This window comes from Sebastes fasciatus, chromosome 16, assembly GCF_043250625.1.
Source record: "Sebastes fasciatus isolate fSebFas1 chromosome 16, fSebFas1.pri, whole genome shotgun sequence".
Lineage (NCBI taxonomy): Eukaryota > Metazoa > Chordata > Actinopteri > Perciformes > Sebastidae > Sebastes > Sebastes fasciatus.
Genome location: NC_133810.1, coordinates 1,814,507 through 1,829,723, shown reverse-complemented (window position 1 = coordinate 1,829,723; position 15,217 = coordinate 1,814,507). Strand labels below are relative to the sequence as shown.

General features: G+C 45.2%; 2 protein-coding genes across 5 annotated transcripts in view; both read right to left on the bottom strand.

The window, feature by feature from the left end:
- LOC141753168 (rap1 GTPase-activating protein 2-like) overlaps positions 1 to 15,217 on the bottom strand; it is a 467,886-nt gene that overhangs the window by 62,447 nt on the left and 390,222 nt on the right. The window lies entirely within an intron of this gene.
- LOC141752487 (odorant receptor 131-2-like) lies at positions 5,089 to 6,060 on the bottom strand. Its single transcript, XM_074610482.1, has one exon. The coding sequence runs from the start codon at positions 6,058 to 6,060 to the stop codon at positions 5,089 to 5,091; it is 972 nt and encodes a 323-aa protein (XP_074466583.1).

Genomic DNA, 15,217 nt, shown 5'->3' with positions numbered 1-15,217 from the left:
GTGAACGCTGCTCACTCCACACTGCAGAAGAGTTAGTTTAGCTCTGAGAATATCTAGTGAATGTACAGGGGACGTTTGTGCAGAAATAAATGCTGCAGCTCCTCCAGACCAACAGAGGTTTTCCGTATCTTGTGAAGTGACAGAGCTCTACAGAGATTTACGTAGTCTTCTCGTTACCTACGGGTGCCGGTGTCTCCTCTGCTCTCTCCGGCTGCGGGCGGAGAGAGCAGGGAGACACGCTGCAGAGCCCCGCTGCCTCAGCCTGCACTTAGGCAGGAAAAGCCAACACTAGGATCAGATCTAAATCATGTTCATGGAGAGACCTTGGTCTGGTCAGCTAACATTACTGCCAAGCAGCTGAAATATAGAGTGATATTGTGCTTTTAGCTGACTTGTGTCGCCTCACTGTTTTGAGCGATGCTCGTTCAGGTATATTTAGAGCGAGCAAGAGCGAGCCCGACGCTGACTTTCGTTGATTTCACGGCCACAGGTGTCGCTGTTAACAAGCATTTCTGAAAGTTACAAATAGTCCCTTTAAGAGATGAATATTGATTGGAAACAAAGCTCAATTTCTTGAAATTTCATAAAAATGCAAGTTGATTTCCTGAACTTGCTGATGACATTTATTCTCTATATGTCTGTGTGTTCTATAACAATAATTACAATATAGTAAAAAGAAGTGTGGCTTACTTTTGCAACAGTATTTTATATTTTTTGTGAATTATTTATACTCTGCACATACTACATTTGAGTTAAATATGTTTTATATTGTCGTCAACTGTAATATAACAAATGGGCTTAAATATGTGTAGAGATACATATACATTTAACACTTTTAACTTCAGACTCTGTGCAACACTGTTGCAAAAACTGTAAGAAATTGGAGTTAAGGTATGTGATATACAAGATAAACATTGTAATCTTTAATTGTAATGACTTATTTATCAGTTACAATATTTAGTTCCCCCATCAACTGCTTCAAAATGTTTTTAAAAGAAATATATTCTATTATCTACTCTACCGTTCTTCAAATTATCAAAATCCCTTGTCTGTGGACTATGATCAGTGGTTGTCACAATCTAAACATTTCCTTTAAAGATGTATGCTTTCAAGGCCATGATTACTGATATTTAAATAAAAGAAGAACGAACAACAAAATCCTAAATAATTCTACGTTCCTCCTAATTCTTCCAAATTGGAAAGATGAGTTGTCATGTTCACAAAGGTAAATACGATGACATGGACTAGGGCAGGACTTTTCAAAGTCCAGACCAAGGTCTGCATCCGGACCGAACGGAATGTCAATTCGGACCCAGACGATAATTCGTAATTAGGAATGGGTACCAAAAACCCGGAAATAAACGGGCAGCGGTGCTAAATTATTAAAGACTGTAGTATTGATAAGCTCCAACGTTATCGGTTCCCTTATCATTACTTTTTTACATTTTGTTGTAATTTATTATCACGCTGCAGCATCTCCACACAAACACACAGCGAAGTCAGCAAACACCAGATCAGAGAGGCTGCGGTGGGGACAGTATAGTGAACCAGGTGAAGTAAAGATAACTACGATAACTATGCTTGTTACTGTAAGTGCAAAAAAACTTTGCGAGTAAAAAGCCGATAATTTATCAATACACCCGTTCAACAAGCATAAAGATGTAAACATGTAAAAGCGATATTTCAATCTGCTCTGTCCAAAGTCTGGAGGCTACGATACTTTGATACCCATCTCTACTGGTGATATGAATTCAATACCAGGGTCTGACATTAGCACCCGCCAAGTGCGGGTAAATTGTTGGCAGTGGCGGGTGAAATCATCAGGATATCCGCCACTTTGGCAGACAGGGAAAATAATAGTGATGGGAATAGAGAACCGTAGTTGTCTGATTCCTTGGCATTTCATGCCTCCGTGACTATCATTTCCTATTATTGATGCTTAAAGACAATTACGCATGCACAATGAAGCATACGCATGCTGTATCATATTTCATTTTTATTTAGGATTGGAGAAACGGCGGAGAGGGAAAAAAAGCGCTCAAAACAATGACGCTGCTGAACATGAGGGGATGCACCTTATTTTTCCCTGATAATGCGACACTGTAAACCACAAATTCGTGTAGAAATCAGCAGGATGAGTGTTCGTAAGGTTAGCTGTTAGAAGCCAGTGGGCAGCACAGTGCTGCTGGATAAATAGCAGAGCTACTAACGTTAAAGGTCACATATTATGCTCATTTCCAGGTTCATAGATGTATTTTAATGTTGCACTAGAACATTTTTACATGCTGCAATGTTCAGAAAACCCTTTATTCTTCTCATACTGCAGCCTGAGTCTGCCTGCCTCAGAGCCTAATTCAGCCTCTGTCTGAAAACCCCTGATTCACAGCCTGTCTCCTCCCACTCTGCTCTGATTGGTCAGCGTTTTCTGTCAATCAAACTTCTTCAACAACAACAGCGTCACTCTCTCCCCCTCCCTCCCGGAGAAGCTCTGGAGAGAGAGGAGCTAGAATAAAGTTTATAAACCACTTTAAAGTTTATAAACCAGAAACTTCACCCAGCGCACGTTACCGGAGGAATCTGATCAGAAATCGGTGACACATGATCAACATCTGCGGTCCAGATTCCAGGTTTTCCTGACGGTTTCTCTCAGGTAAATAATGCTGTTTATAGCTCTGTTGGTTAACTCAGTGTTTACCTCATGCATCAACTCTGTAAACCGTAAACATACACTCTGTTTTACGTTTGACTTTACAGATCCATCTGTGAGAAATGACCGACAGAATCATCCCAGAGGAGAGCAGACAGCTGAGAGCAGACAGCTGAGAGCAGACAGCTGTGAGCAGACAGCTGAGAGCAGATAGCTGTGAGCAGAGAGCTGAGAACAGACAGCTGAGAGCAGACAGCTGAGAGCAGACAGCTGTGAGCAGACAGCTGAGAGCAGATAGCTGTGAGCAGACAGCTGAGAGCAGACAGCTGAGAGCAGACAGCTGAGAACAGACAGCTGAGAGCAGACAGCTGAGAGCAGACAGCTGAGAGCAGATAGCTGTGAGCAGACAGCTGTGAGCAGACAGCTGAGAGCAGACAGCTGAGAACAGACAGCTGAGAGCAGACAGCTGTGAGCAGACAGCTGAGAGCAGATAGCTGTGAGCAGACAGCTGAGAGCAGACAGCTGAGAGCAGATAGCTGAGAGCAGATAGCTGTGAGCAGACAGCTGAGAGCAGAGAGCTGTGAGCAGATAGCTGAGAACAGACAGCTGAGAGCAGACAGCTGAGAGCAGACAGCTGTGGGCAGACAGCTGAGAGCAGACAGCTGAGAGCAGATAGCTGTGAGCAGACAGCTGAGAACAGACAGCTGAGAGCAGACAGCTGTGGGCAGATGGCTCTGTTTACATGGAGATACAAAGCTAACCCGGTAGCATGTAGCTAACCCGTTAGCATGTAGCTACATGCTAACGGGTTAGCTACATGCTACCGCTATGAGACGGTGTGTAAACACAGCGACCATCAGGGTGGAAAATAGAAGATGTGAAACAGTAGTCAGTTCATTATTTCTGCTAAAAGATAAATGTATGGAAGATCAGAGTAATGGTATATTATTTACAGTAGTAGCTGTCTCTGTGTTACCATGACTACAGACCACCGGAGCTTAGCTTACCATAGTTTACCGGAGCTGAAGACTTTCTCCTGTACCATGTTAACATAACTAACTAACAGGTGAGATGATTACAAATGCTGTGAATAATTAATATTGTCATCTGTCAACTCAAATAAAGTTTGACTGTGAAACAGAAATGTGTTGTGTTGCTTACAGTCACTATTTACTACCTGTACTCTGCTACATGCATGACATCAAATATATATAATATATAAATATCATCTGTTTAAACAGTGTAATTACATAAAGCCTTTGTGAAAGAACATGTTATATTTAGATGATGGGAGTACATGAAGACGGTTCTGCTGGTTCTTGCAGACTAACTGTAGGAGCTACTTTGCTCAAGTTCGGTTGAGGAGGAGAGACAGTGACGCGCTGTGGGGCGGGGTCAGCTACTGAAGGTTCTCTCTGGTTCGACCAGGAAACCCTTATATGGCTAATTCTCAAATGACGTCAGAAGAGAAGGAAAAGCTGCGCAGCGTTTTTCGACACCCATTTCCGGACAAACGGAGCAGGAGAAAAAGAGAGAGGATGGTCTTTTATGATACTATAGTGACTTGTAGACACACTGGGGACAGATATTGATGTTTAAAAGACATGGAAAAGTGCATTTTGCATAATAGGTGACCTTTAAGAGGCTTTATTGAGTTTAGGTTACTATGCCTTAATGTTTCTCCTTTCTCCTTTGTTGGAACAATAAATAAATAAATAAAATAATACTTTTCCCCAGATTCTAACTACTTACTAGCACATCTCACTGGCAGTTATACAGTGTATGAAAATACAGAGGCAAAAAGTGAGTATTGATTATTATTATTAGCAGTATGTCAAACCAGCTGATAATCCATTTTGTGCAACTCAAGACTAAATGGACAGAAAACATGTGATATGAGGACCACCAGTAAAGCAAAAAGCTTTGGATGTATATTATCTAATATTGTACTATTATACCACAGCCACATTTTAGGATAATATTTAAAACAGTGAAATGACAACTTGAGCAGCTTTTCTTGGTTGTCAGAATGATAATTTTGACATGCCTCTATAGGTGGATTTAAGAAATACTGGCAAAACTACAGTTGAACATGCTAAATAGTCTGCATCTGAATAAAAAAAGGATGTTTTCTTTACAAGTTTTGAATTTGTTCTCGGCAATGCTGCATATGATGAGTTATGAAAGTCAGTCAGATGAAAGCATGAGTTTAAAAAACATAGAGTTCATTCCATGTCTGCTAAGGGGAGACTTCAGCCTTGGCTGTGATGATATATATATATATATATATATATGTATATATATATATATATATATACATATATATATATATATACATATATATATATATATATATATATATATATATATATATATACATATATATATATACACACACTACATTTACAAGAAAATACAAAGCTCAACTCATTTCATGAAGTCTAGGGTGAGACCTTGGCCTTGGCCGGGGCGACTGAGAGTTTCAGTCGACAACATAGATGGTACACGAGGACAGGTCTGATGTTCTGATCTCTTATGCCATAAATGAGAGAAATCAGACATCTGGGGAAGATGAAAATAAGCACATGAAAAACAATGTGGATGCGCACAAACACGATCCTCGTAACAATGTTTGACATGGCTACAAGGAAAGATTGGTGTATAGTTGACAAGAGACTGAGGCCCAGCTGCACCAGATGCAGCAGCAGAGTATTACGAGCCTTCTGGGCTGAAGCTTTGTTTGTGGAGGCTGACCTGGCTGCTATCATCACACCTATATAGGAAGAAATGACTGCTAAACCAGCTGATACAAACAGAAAATAAGTGTAGGCTTTATCATAAAGACCAGAAATTGGGCCAAGAAGTATGTTTAGTTTGACACAATACTTTTCCATCTGCAGGCTCTCCAGGTTGTCAAATGGAAAATCTAACAGTAAAATAACTTGTGTGAGGACATGTAGTGAACTGAAGGACCAAACCACAGTGATAGCCACTGCTGTGTTTCTGATGGTGATGATGGTAGCGTGCCTCAGTGGGTAGCACACAGCCACATATCTCTCCAGAGACATCACCACCAGTGTGAGAGGGGAGATTACTATTGTGAGACTGGCTAACATGACGAGAACGCCACATACTGGATATGTCAGTTTTACTCTATAAGCAGCCAGGAGGTACAGTAACTGACTCACTGCCATCTGTACAGTGTCTGCAAAAAGGAGGTTAAACAGAAGAATGTAACGGGAGGTCTCACGAAACACCAATTTACTCCTCAAGGTGAATAACATGGTCCCATTAATGAAGAGAAACACACAGCATGGTACTGTAGTCAGAGTAGAAAATAACACTCTTTCCAGTAAGCCTTGATACTGCTGTCCAGCAGTGATGTTGGTCTGAGATTGAGTTGCGTGTGACATTTCAGAGAAGCATTTAAGACATGAGAAATTTATCCTGTTGATGTCATTGTAATAATATTAATAACAAGTGTATTTAGTATAGGACCTTTCATAGAACACAATTCACAAAGTGCTTTACAAGAACAAAAATGAATTAAAAACAGTAAAACCATCAAACAATAAACAAATTGTAATAAATAAATCTTTTCCTGTTTGTATTGTGAGAACAATGAAAATCCAACATCCTTTAAGCACAGATGCCCGTTGAGTCACATCATCCAGGTCTGTGCTTGTTTCCATGCAAGCAGAACTGGTCTGCAGGTGTTACCTGCCCTCAAACTGTGTATATCAGCTTTGCCCTGCCCTAAACCATGTTCACGTGACCCCATCACATGTCAGCATGGTTAACAGAGTAGTAATAGGTAATGTAATCTCTGCCCTATTATTTCCCAATACCCCTGTCCATGTGATCGTGTCTTACATAGTTTAAACGTAGTACACAAGTAAGTAAACTTAATTCTATAGTGCCTCTCAACAGCTGATTAGACTGTTGTCAGGCCATGAAATAGGCGTTATTATTATATATTATTATTAAAACACCTTTCAACTTATCATCTCATACCCTCTCCGGGAACCATCACCTTAACGTGGTGGAGAGGTTTGTGTGTCCCTATGACCCTGAGGGCTGTGTTGTCTGGAGCCTCGTGCTCCTGGTAGGGTCTCCCATGGCAAATTGGTCTTAGGTGAGGGGCCGGACTAAGAATGGTTCACAAAAAACCCAATGACGACACGAGGCAGAGGAGGAGTTACCCGGCCCGGAGGAAGCCCGGGGCCCACGTCTGGAGCCAGGCCCAGACGGAGGGCCCGTCAACGAGCGTCTGGTGGCCGGGCTTGCCACGGAGCCCAGCCGGGGATACCCCGAAAAAGGAACGTGGCACCCCCCTCCTCTCCATCCTGTGGGCTCACCACCTGCGGGAAGAACCGCTTGGGTCGGGTGCGCTGCCACACGGGTGGCAGTGAAGGCCAGGGACCTCGACGGACTGGACCCGGGCGGCAGAGGCTGGCTCTGGGGACGTGGAACGTCACCTCTCTGTGGGGGAAGGAGCCGGAGCTTGTGCGGGAGGTGGAGCGCTATCAGTTGGATCTGGTAGGGCTTATCTCTACGCACAGCCTCGGTTCTGGAACCGTACTCTTGGATAGGGGTTGGACTCTATTCTTCTCTGGAGTTGCCCATGGTGTGAGGCGCCGGGCGGGTGTGGGGATACTCACAAATCCCCGGCTGAGTGCCGCTACGTTGGAGTTTACCCCGGTGGACGAGAGGGTCGCCTCCCTACGCCTTCGGGTTATGGGGGGGAAAACTCTGACTGTTGTTTGTGCGTATGCACCAAACAGCAGTTCGGAGTATTCGGCCTTCTTGGAGACCCTGAATGGAGTCCTGTATGGGGCTCCAGTAGGGGACTCCATAGTTCTCCTGGGAGACTTCAACGCGCACGTGGGCAACGATGGAGACACCTGGAGTGGCGTGATTGGGAGGAACGGCCTCCCTGATCTAAACCCGAGTGGTCGTTTGTTGTTGGACTTCTGTGCTAGTCATGGATTGTCCATAACGAACACCATGTTCGAACATAAGGATGCTCATAAGTGTACGTGGTACCAGAGCACCCTAGGCCGAAGGTCGATGATCGATTTTGTAATCGTATCATCTGATCTGAGGCCGCATGTTTTGGACACTCGGGTGAAGAGAGGGGCGGAGCTGTCAACTGATCACCATCTGGTGGTGAGTTGGGTCAGAGGGTGGGGGAAGACTCTGGACAGACCTGGTAAGCCCAAACGCGTAGTGAGGGTGAACTGGGAACGTCTGGAGGAGGCCCCTGTCCGAGAGATCTTCAACTCACACCTCCGGCGGAGCTTTTCTGGCATCCCTGTGGAGGTTGGGGGCATTGAACCCGAGTGGACGATGTTCAAAGCTTCCATTGCTGAAGCTGCGGCGGTGAGCTGTGGTTTTAAGGTCTTAGGTGCCTCAAGGGGCGGCAACCCTCGAACACCGTGGTGGACACCGGTGGTCAGGGAAGCCGTCCGACTGAAGAAGGAGGCCTTCCGGGATATGTTATCTCGGAGGTCTCCGGAGGCAGTTGCAGGGTACCGACGGGCCCGAAGAGTAGCAGCCACTGCCGTGACGGAGGCAAAGCAGCGGGTGTGGGAGGAGTTCGGAGCAGCCATGGAGAAGGACTTTCGGTCGGCACCAAAGTGCTTCTGGAAAACCATCCGGCACCTTAGGAGGGGGAAACGGGGAACCATCCAAGCTGTGTACAGTAAGGATGGGACACTGTTGACCTCAACTGAGGAGGTAATCGGGCGGTGGAAGGAGCACTTTGAGGAACTTCTGAATCCGACCAATACGCCCTCTATGGTAGAGGCAGAGCTGGAAGCTGATGGGGGACCATCATCAATTACCCTGGTGGAAGTCACTGAGGTAGTCAAACAACTCCACAGTGGCAAAGCCCCGGGGGTTGATGAGATCCGCCCAGAAATGCTGAAGGCTCTGGGTGGGGAGGGGCTGTCTTGGATGACACGTCTCTTCAACACCGCGTGGAAGTCGGTGACAGTGCCTAAGGAGTGGCAGACCGGGGTGGTGGTTCCCCTTTTCAAAAAGGGGGACCAGAGAGTGTGTGCCAATTACAGGGGTATCACACTGCTCAGCCTCCCTGGTAAAGTCTACTCCAAGGTGCTGGAAAGGAGGGTTCGGCCGATAGTCATTCCACAGCTGGCTGTCGTGGTGGTGTCCAGCAAACGATGTGGGCTTCATTGACAATTGGAACCCTTTCTGGGGAATTCCTGGTCTGATTAGGAGAGACGGCATTCATCCTACTTTGGATGGTGCGGCTCTCTTATCCAGAAATCTGACCAAGATTGTTGGTGGAACAAATCCATGACAAACCAGAGGTCATTCCAGGACGCAGAGCTGTAGTCTTACACACTTCTCTGCGCTTCCATTAGAGCAGTTACCCACCCATAGCTTAACCCCAAACCTAACTGAGACTGTGTCTGCCCCACCTAAATTAATTAAATCAAAAGTAAACAGAAGAGGAGTTAAACATAATAATCTAATAAAATCTAACACTAGCACTGCAATAAAGCAACAAAACAGGAGAATTAAATGTGGACTCTTAAATATCAGATCTCTGTCATCTAAAGCTCTACTAGTAAATGATTTAATATCAGATAATCACATTGATTTATTTTGTCTTACTGAAACCTGGCTGTGTCAGGAAGAATATGTCAGCCTAAACGAATCCACTCCCCCGAGTCATATTAATACTCACATTCCTCGAGACACCGGCCGAGGAGGTGGAGTTGCAGCCATCTTCGACTCGAGCCTATTAATAAACCCTAAAACTAAACTAAATTATAACTCATTTGAAAGCCTTGTTCTTAGTCTTTCACACCCAACCTGGAAAGCACTACAGCCAATTTTATTTGTTATAGTGTACCGCGCTCCAGGCCCATATTCTGAATTTCTATCTGAATTCTCAGAGTTTCTATCAAGCTTAGTCCTGAAAACAGATAAAGTCGTTATAGTAGGTGATTTTAATATTCATGTGGACGTTGATAATGATAGCCTCAGTACTGCGTTTATCTCTTTATTAGATTCAATTGGTTTCTCGCAGAACGTGCATAAACCCACTCACCGCTTTAACCACACCCTCGACCTTGTTATGTCATATGGCGTTGAAATTGAACATTTAATTGTTTTTCCACAGAACTCTCTTTTATCAGACCATTATTTAATCACTTTTGAATTCTTATTACTAGACTATACACCATCAGATAAAAGTGTGTACACTAGATGTCTATCCAATAGTGTTGTAGCTAAATTTAAGGAAGTGATTCCATCAGCATTAAATTCAATACCATGTCTCAATATAACAGAGGACTCGTATGTTAACTTTAGCCCTACCCAAATTGATCATCTTGTAGATAGTGCTACAGACTCACTGCGAATCACACTTGATTCTGTTGCCCCTCTAAAAAAGAAGTTAGTAAAACAAAGGAAGTCAGCTCCATGGTATAACCCTCAAACACGCAAATTAAAGCAAGCATCGAGGAAACTGGAAAGGATATGGCATTCCACCAAACAGGAAGAATCTCATTTAGTCTGGCAAGATAGTCTTAAAACATATAGGAAGGCTCTCTGTGATGCCAGAGCAGCCCATTACTCATCATTAATAGAGAAAAATAAGAACAACCCCAGGTTTCTATTCAGCACTGTAGCCAGGCTGACAGAAAGTCACAGCTCTATTGAGCCATGTATTCCTACAACCCTCAGTAGTAGTGACTTCATGAGTTTCTTTAATGATAAAATCATAACTATTAGAGACAAAATTAATCACCTCCTACCGTCAACTGGTACCAATTTATCCTCAAACTTAGGAACCTTAGAAACAGCTGTACAACCTGATATATATTTAGACTGCTTTTCTCCTATCGATCTCCACAAATTAACCTCACTGATCTCCTCATCTAAATCATCTACCTGTCTCCTAGACCCCATCCCAACTAAACTGCTTAAAGAAGTTTTACCTCTAGTTAGCACCTCTTTACTGGATATGATCAATGTGTCTTTACTAACAGGCTATGTACCACAGTCCTTTAAAGTAGCTGTAATTAAACCTCTTCTTAAAAAACCCACTCTTGATCCAGAGGTCCTAGCCAACTATAGACCTATATCTAACCTTCCCTTTACCTCCAAAATACTCGAGAAAGTAGTTGCCAGTCAGCTGTGTGACTTTCTACAGAACAATCATTTATTCGAAGATTATCAGTCAGGATTTAGAGTGCACCATAGCACAGAGACAGCACTAGTGAAAATTACAAATGACCTTCTAATGGCATCGGACAAAGGACTTGTCTCTGTACTTGTCTTGCTAGATCTCAGTGCTGCTTTCGACACCATTGACCATGACATCCTATTACAAAGACTGGAACATTCAATTGGCATTAAAGGAACTGCACTAAGTTGGTTTAAGTCCTATTTATCAGATCGATCTCAGTTTGTACATGTCAACGATGAGTCCTCCATGTACGCCAAAGTTAGTCACGGAGTTCCACAGGGTTCTGTACTTGGACCAATTCTATTTACCTTATATATGCTTCCCTTAGGCAATGTTATTAGAAAACACTCCATAAACTTTCATTGTTATGCAGATGATACCCAATTATATCTATCAATCAAGCCAGACGAAACAAACCAGTTAACTAAACTTCAAGCATGCCTTAAGGACATAAAAACCTGGATGACCTGCAATTTCCTGATGTTAAACTCAGACAAAACTGAAGTTATTGTACTAGGCCCTGAGCACCTCCGAAACAAATTATCTAATGATATAGTTACTTTAGATGGCATTGCCCTGGCCTCCAGCACCACCGTAAGGAATCTGGGAGTTGTCTTCGACCAGGATATGTCCTTTAACTCTCACATAAAACAAACCTCACGGACTGCCTTCTTTCATCTACGTAACATTGCGAAGATCAGGCACATCCTGTGTCAAAATGATGCAGAAAAATTAGTCCATGCATTTGTTACCTCTAGACTCGATTACTGCAATTCCTTATTATCAGGCTGCTCCAATAAGTCTCTTAAGACTCTCCAGTTGATCCAGAATGCTGCAGCACGTGTACTGACTAGAACTAGAAAAAGAGATCATATTACGCCTGTATTAGCTTCTCTGCACTGGCTGCCTGTAAAATCTAGAATAGATTTTAAAATCGTCCTCCTCACCTACAAAGCGCTAAACGGTCAGGCCCCATCATATCTTAAAGAGCTCATAGTACCCTACTACCCCACTAGAGCACTGCGCTCACAGAATGCAGGGTTACTTGAGGTTCCTAGAGTCTCCAAACGTAGAATGGGAGCCAGAGCCTTCAGCTATCAAGCTCCTCTTCTCTGGAACCAGCTCCCAGTTTCAGTCCGGGAGGCAGACACCGTCTCTACATTTAAGAGTAGGCTAAAGACTTTCCTCTTTGATAACGCTTATACTTAAGCTGCTATAGGCATAGACTGCCGGGGGACTTCCTATGACACACTGTCGTAAGGAACTTCCTATGACACACTGAGCTCCCCTCTCCTTCTGTATATACTCATGTCCCATGTCCATGTTGTTACTAACTTCATTCCTTCCCGGGAGTCCTTGTGCCTCCTTGTCTCGCAGCTAACCGTGGAGCGGGGTCACACCTGGAGTGAGGTCATACCTGGAGCGGGATCACACCAGGGAGCGAGGTTATACCTGGAGCATGGGTACACTTGGAGCAGGGTTTCACCTGGATCTTGGTGGTCTCCGGTATTGTGGCTGCATCTGCTGCCGCGTCGGTGCATGCTTGACACCAACTGCTACCATCCCTAATTAACTACGTCTGTACGAGGGACTACCAATGCTAACGAGGGATTTCCAACACCTAATGACAATGTGGCAGCCTGGAGAATAACACTTCTCAGTCACTGCCAAAGACATCAAGAGCTCCCAGCAAGCATGCTGATGCTGCAGGAACCAATGCACGGGCATCGATCGCAGGGACGTCCCACACCAATACACATGGACGTACTGAGGAGAGATGCTGGACAGTGCTGGCTTTCCGATAGTTGTATTATCACTCTTTCCATCCACCACTATTGGTTTTGTGTTATCAGCCCTACTTGTATTAGTTATTACAGCTGCTAGACTGCTATTGTGGCTGCTTCTATATCTCTCTCTCTCTCTCTCTCTCTCTCTCTCTCACTTTATCTATCTATCCCCCCAGCCGGTCTCGGCAGATGGCCGCCCGCCCTGCGCCCGGTTCTGCTCCAGGTTTCTTCCCAGTAATCGGGGAGTTGTTCCTGGCCACAGTGCGCTTGGTGGATCCTGTTGGGTCTCAAAACTATGGTGTACGGTCATAGACCTGCTCTACATATAAAGCGTCTTGAGATAACTTCTGTTGTGATTTGACGCTATACAAAAATAAATTGATTTGATTTGATTTGATTTAGTCGAACCTCAGATCGAAGAGGAACAATGCGGATTCCGTCCTGGCCGTGGAACAACGGACCAGCTTTTCACTCTCGCAAGGATCCTGGAGGGGGCCTGGGAGTATGCCCATCCAGTCTACATGTGTTTTGTGGACTTGGAGAAGGCATATGACCGGGTCCCCCGGGAGATACTGTGGGGGGTGCTGCGGGAGTATGGGGTGAGGGGGGCACTTCTCAGGGCCATCCAATCCCTGTACGCCCAAAGCGAGAGCTGTGTTCGGATCCTCGGCAATAAGTCGGACTCGTTTCCGGTGGGGGTTGGCCTCCGCCAGGGCTGCGCTTTGTCACCAATCCTGTTCGTGATATTCATGGACAGGATATCGAGGCGTAGTCGGGTGGAGGAGGGTTTGCAGATCGGTGTGCTGAGGATCTCATCGCTGCTTTTTGCAGATGATGTGGTCCTGTTGGCATCATCGGTCTGCGACCTCCAGCACTCACTGGATCGGTTCGCAGCCGAGTGTGACGCAGTCGGGATGAGAATCAGCACCTCTAAATCTGAGGCCATGGTTCTCAGCAGGAAACCGGTGGTTTGCCTACTCCGGGTAGGGAATGAGTCCTTACCCCAAGTGAAGGAGTTTAGGTATCTCGGGGTCTTGTTCGCGAGTGAGGGGACGATGGAACGTGAGATTGGTCGGAGAATCGGAGCAGCAGGGGCGGTATTGCATTCGCTTTACCGCACCGTTGTGACGAAAAGAGAGCTGAGCCGGAAGGCAAAGCTCTCGATCTACCGTTCAATCTTCGTTCCTACTCTCACCTATGGTCATGAGGGTTGGGTCATGACCGAAAGAACGAGGTCGCGGGTGCAAGCGGCCGAAATGGGTTTCCTCAGGAGGGTGGCTGGCGTCTCCCTTAGAGATAGGGTAAGAAGCTCAGTCATCCGTGAGGGACTCGGAGTAGAGTCCTTGCTCCTTTGCGTCGAAAGGAGCCAGTTGAGGTGGTTCGGGCATCTAGCACGGATGCCTCCTGGGCGCCTCCCTTGGGAGGTGTTCCAGGCACGACCAGCTGGGAGGAGACCACGGGGAAGACCCAGGACTAGGTGGAGAGATTATATCTCTACTCTGGCCTGGGAACGCCTCGGGATCCCCCAGTCAGAGCTGGTTAATGTGGCCCGGGAAAGGGAAGTTTGGGGTCCCCTGCTGGAGCTGTTGCCCCCGCGACCCGATCCCGGATAAGCGGTTGAAGATGGAAGGATGGGATCTCATACCCCCACCCCCCCAACTGTTATTGTGAAAATGGTGCGGTCGAAACTGGATCCGGAAAGCGGCGAGGTCCGCGCATGGGTCCGCGCAGTGCACGTAGGAAATGCGCCAGAAGAGTTGCAACGGGGATCCTTCCACACCGGGCAAGCGGGCGTCATTCACCCGCCGAGTTGAATCTTCCGGGCAGACTGAGTGGCCGACCGACCCCACCGTGGAGAAACACCGGAGCCTGATCCGTGTCCTAACAGCTGATCAATGAGAGATGACGTGACCTCCAGAGGGTTGGACTCCTACACGGATTCAGATGTCCCAAATCATAAATATAAATAAGAAATAATGGAACTTCGTGCTGTATATGATTAAGTATGATGATAGTGAAGATAAAAATGAAGACAAATATGAATTATTGATTAACTAGATTCACATGATTTGAGTCAAGTGATTGACCTATTTTGTTATTTCAGAGTTCTTTTTGCAATCGGTTCATTTTATAAGTAGTTTAATTTAAAATCAATACACGGGCTGGATAAGACCTGTGACCCTTAAAGTAACCGTGTTTATTTCCATTGAATAAGAGTGCATTTACACATTAATTATCATTGTTGCATTGATAAACCTTACAGTGAGGGTGTCAATAAATAAAACGACACGGTCGTAAGCCTTCTCCAAGTCCACAAAACACATGTAGACTGGATGAGCAAACTCCCATGACCCATCCATGAGCCCCGCAAGGGTAAAGAGCTGGTCCACTGTTCCCCGGCCAGGACGGAATCCACATTACTCCTCCTGGATCTGAGGTTCGACAATCGGTTGGAGCCTCCTTTCCAGCATCCTAGAATGAACTTTCTCGGGGAGGATGAGCAGTGTGATACCCAGATAATCTGAGCACACCCTCCAACCGCCTTTTTAAAAATGGGAA

Bases quoted from the DNA above. Each gene is read 5' to 3' on its own strand.
- LOC141752487 (XM_074610482.1), bottom strand. From the start codon at position 6,060: ATGTCACACGCAACTCAATCTCAGACCAACATCACTGCTGGACAGCAG.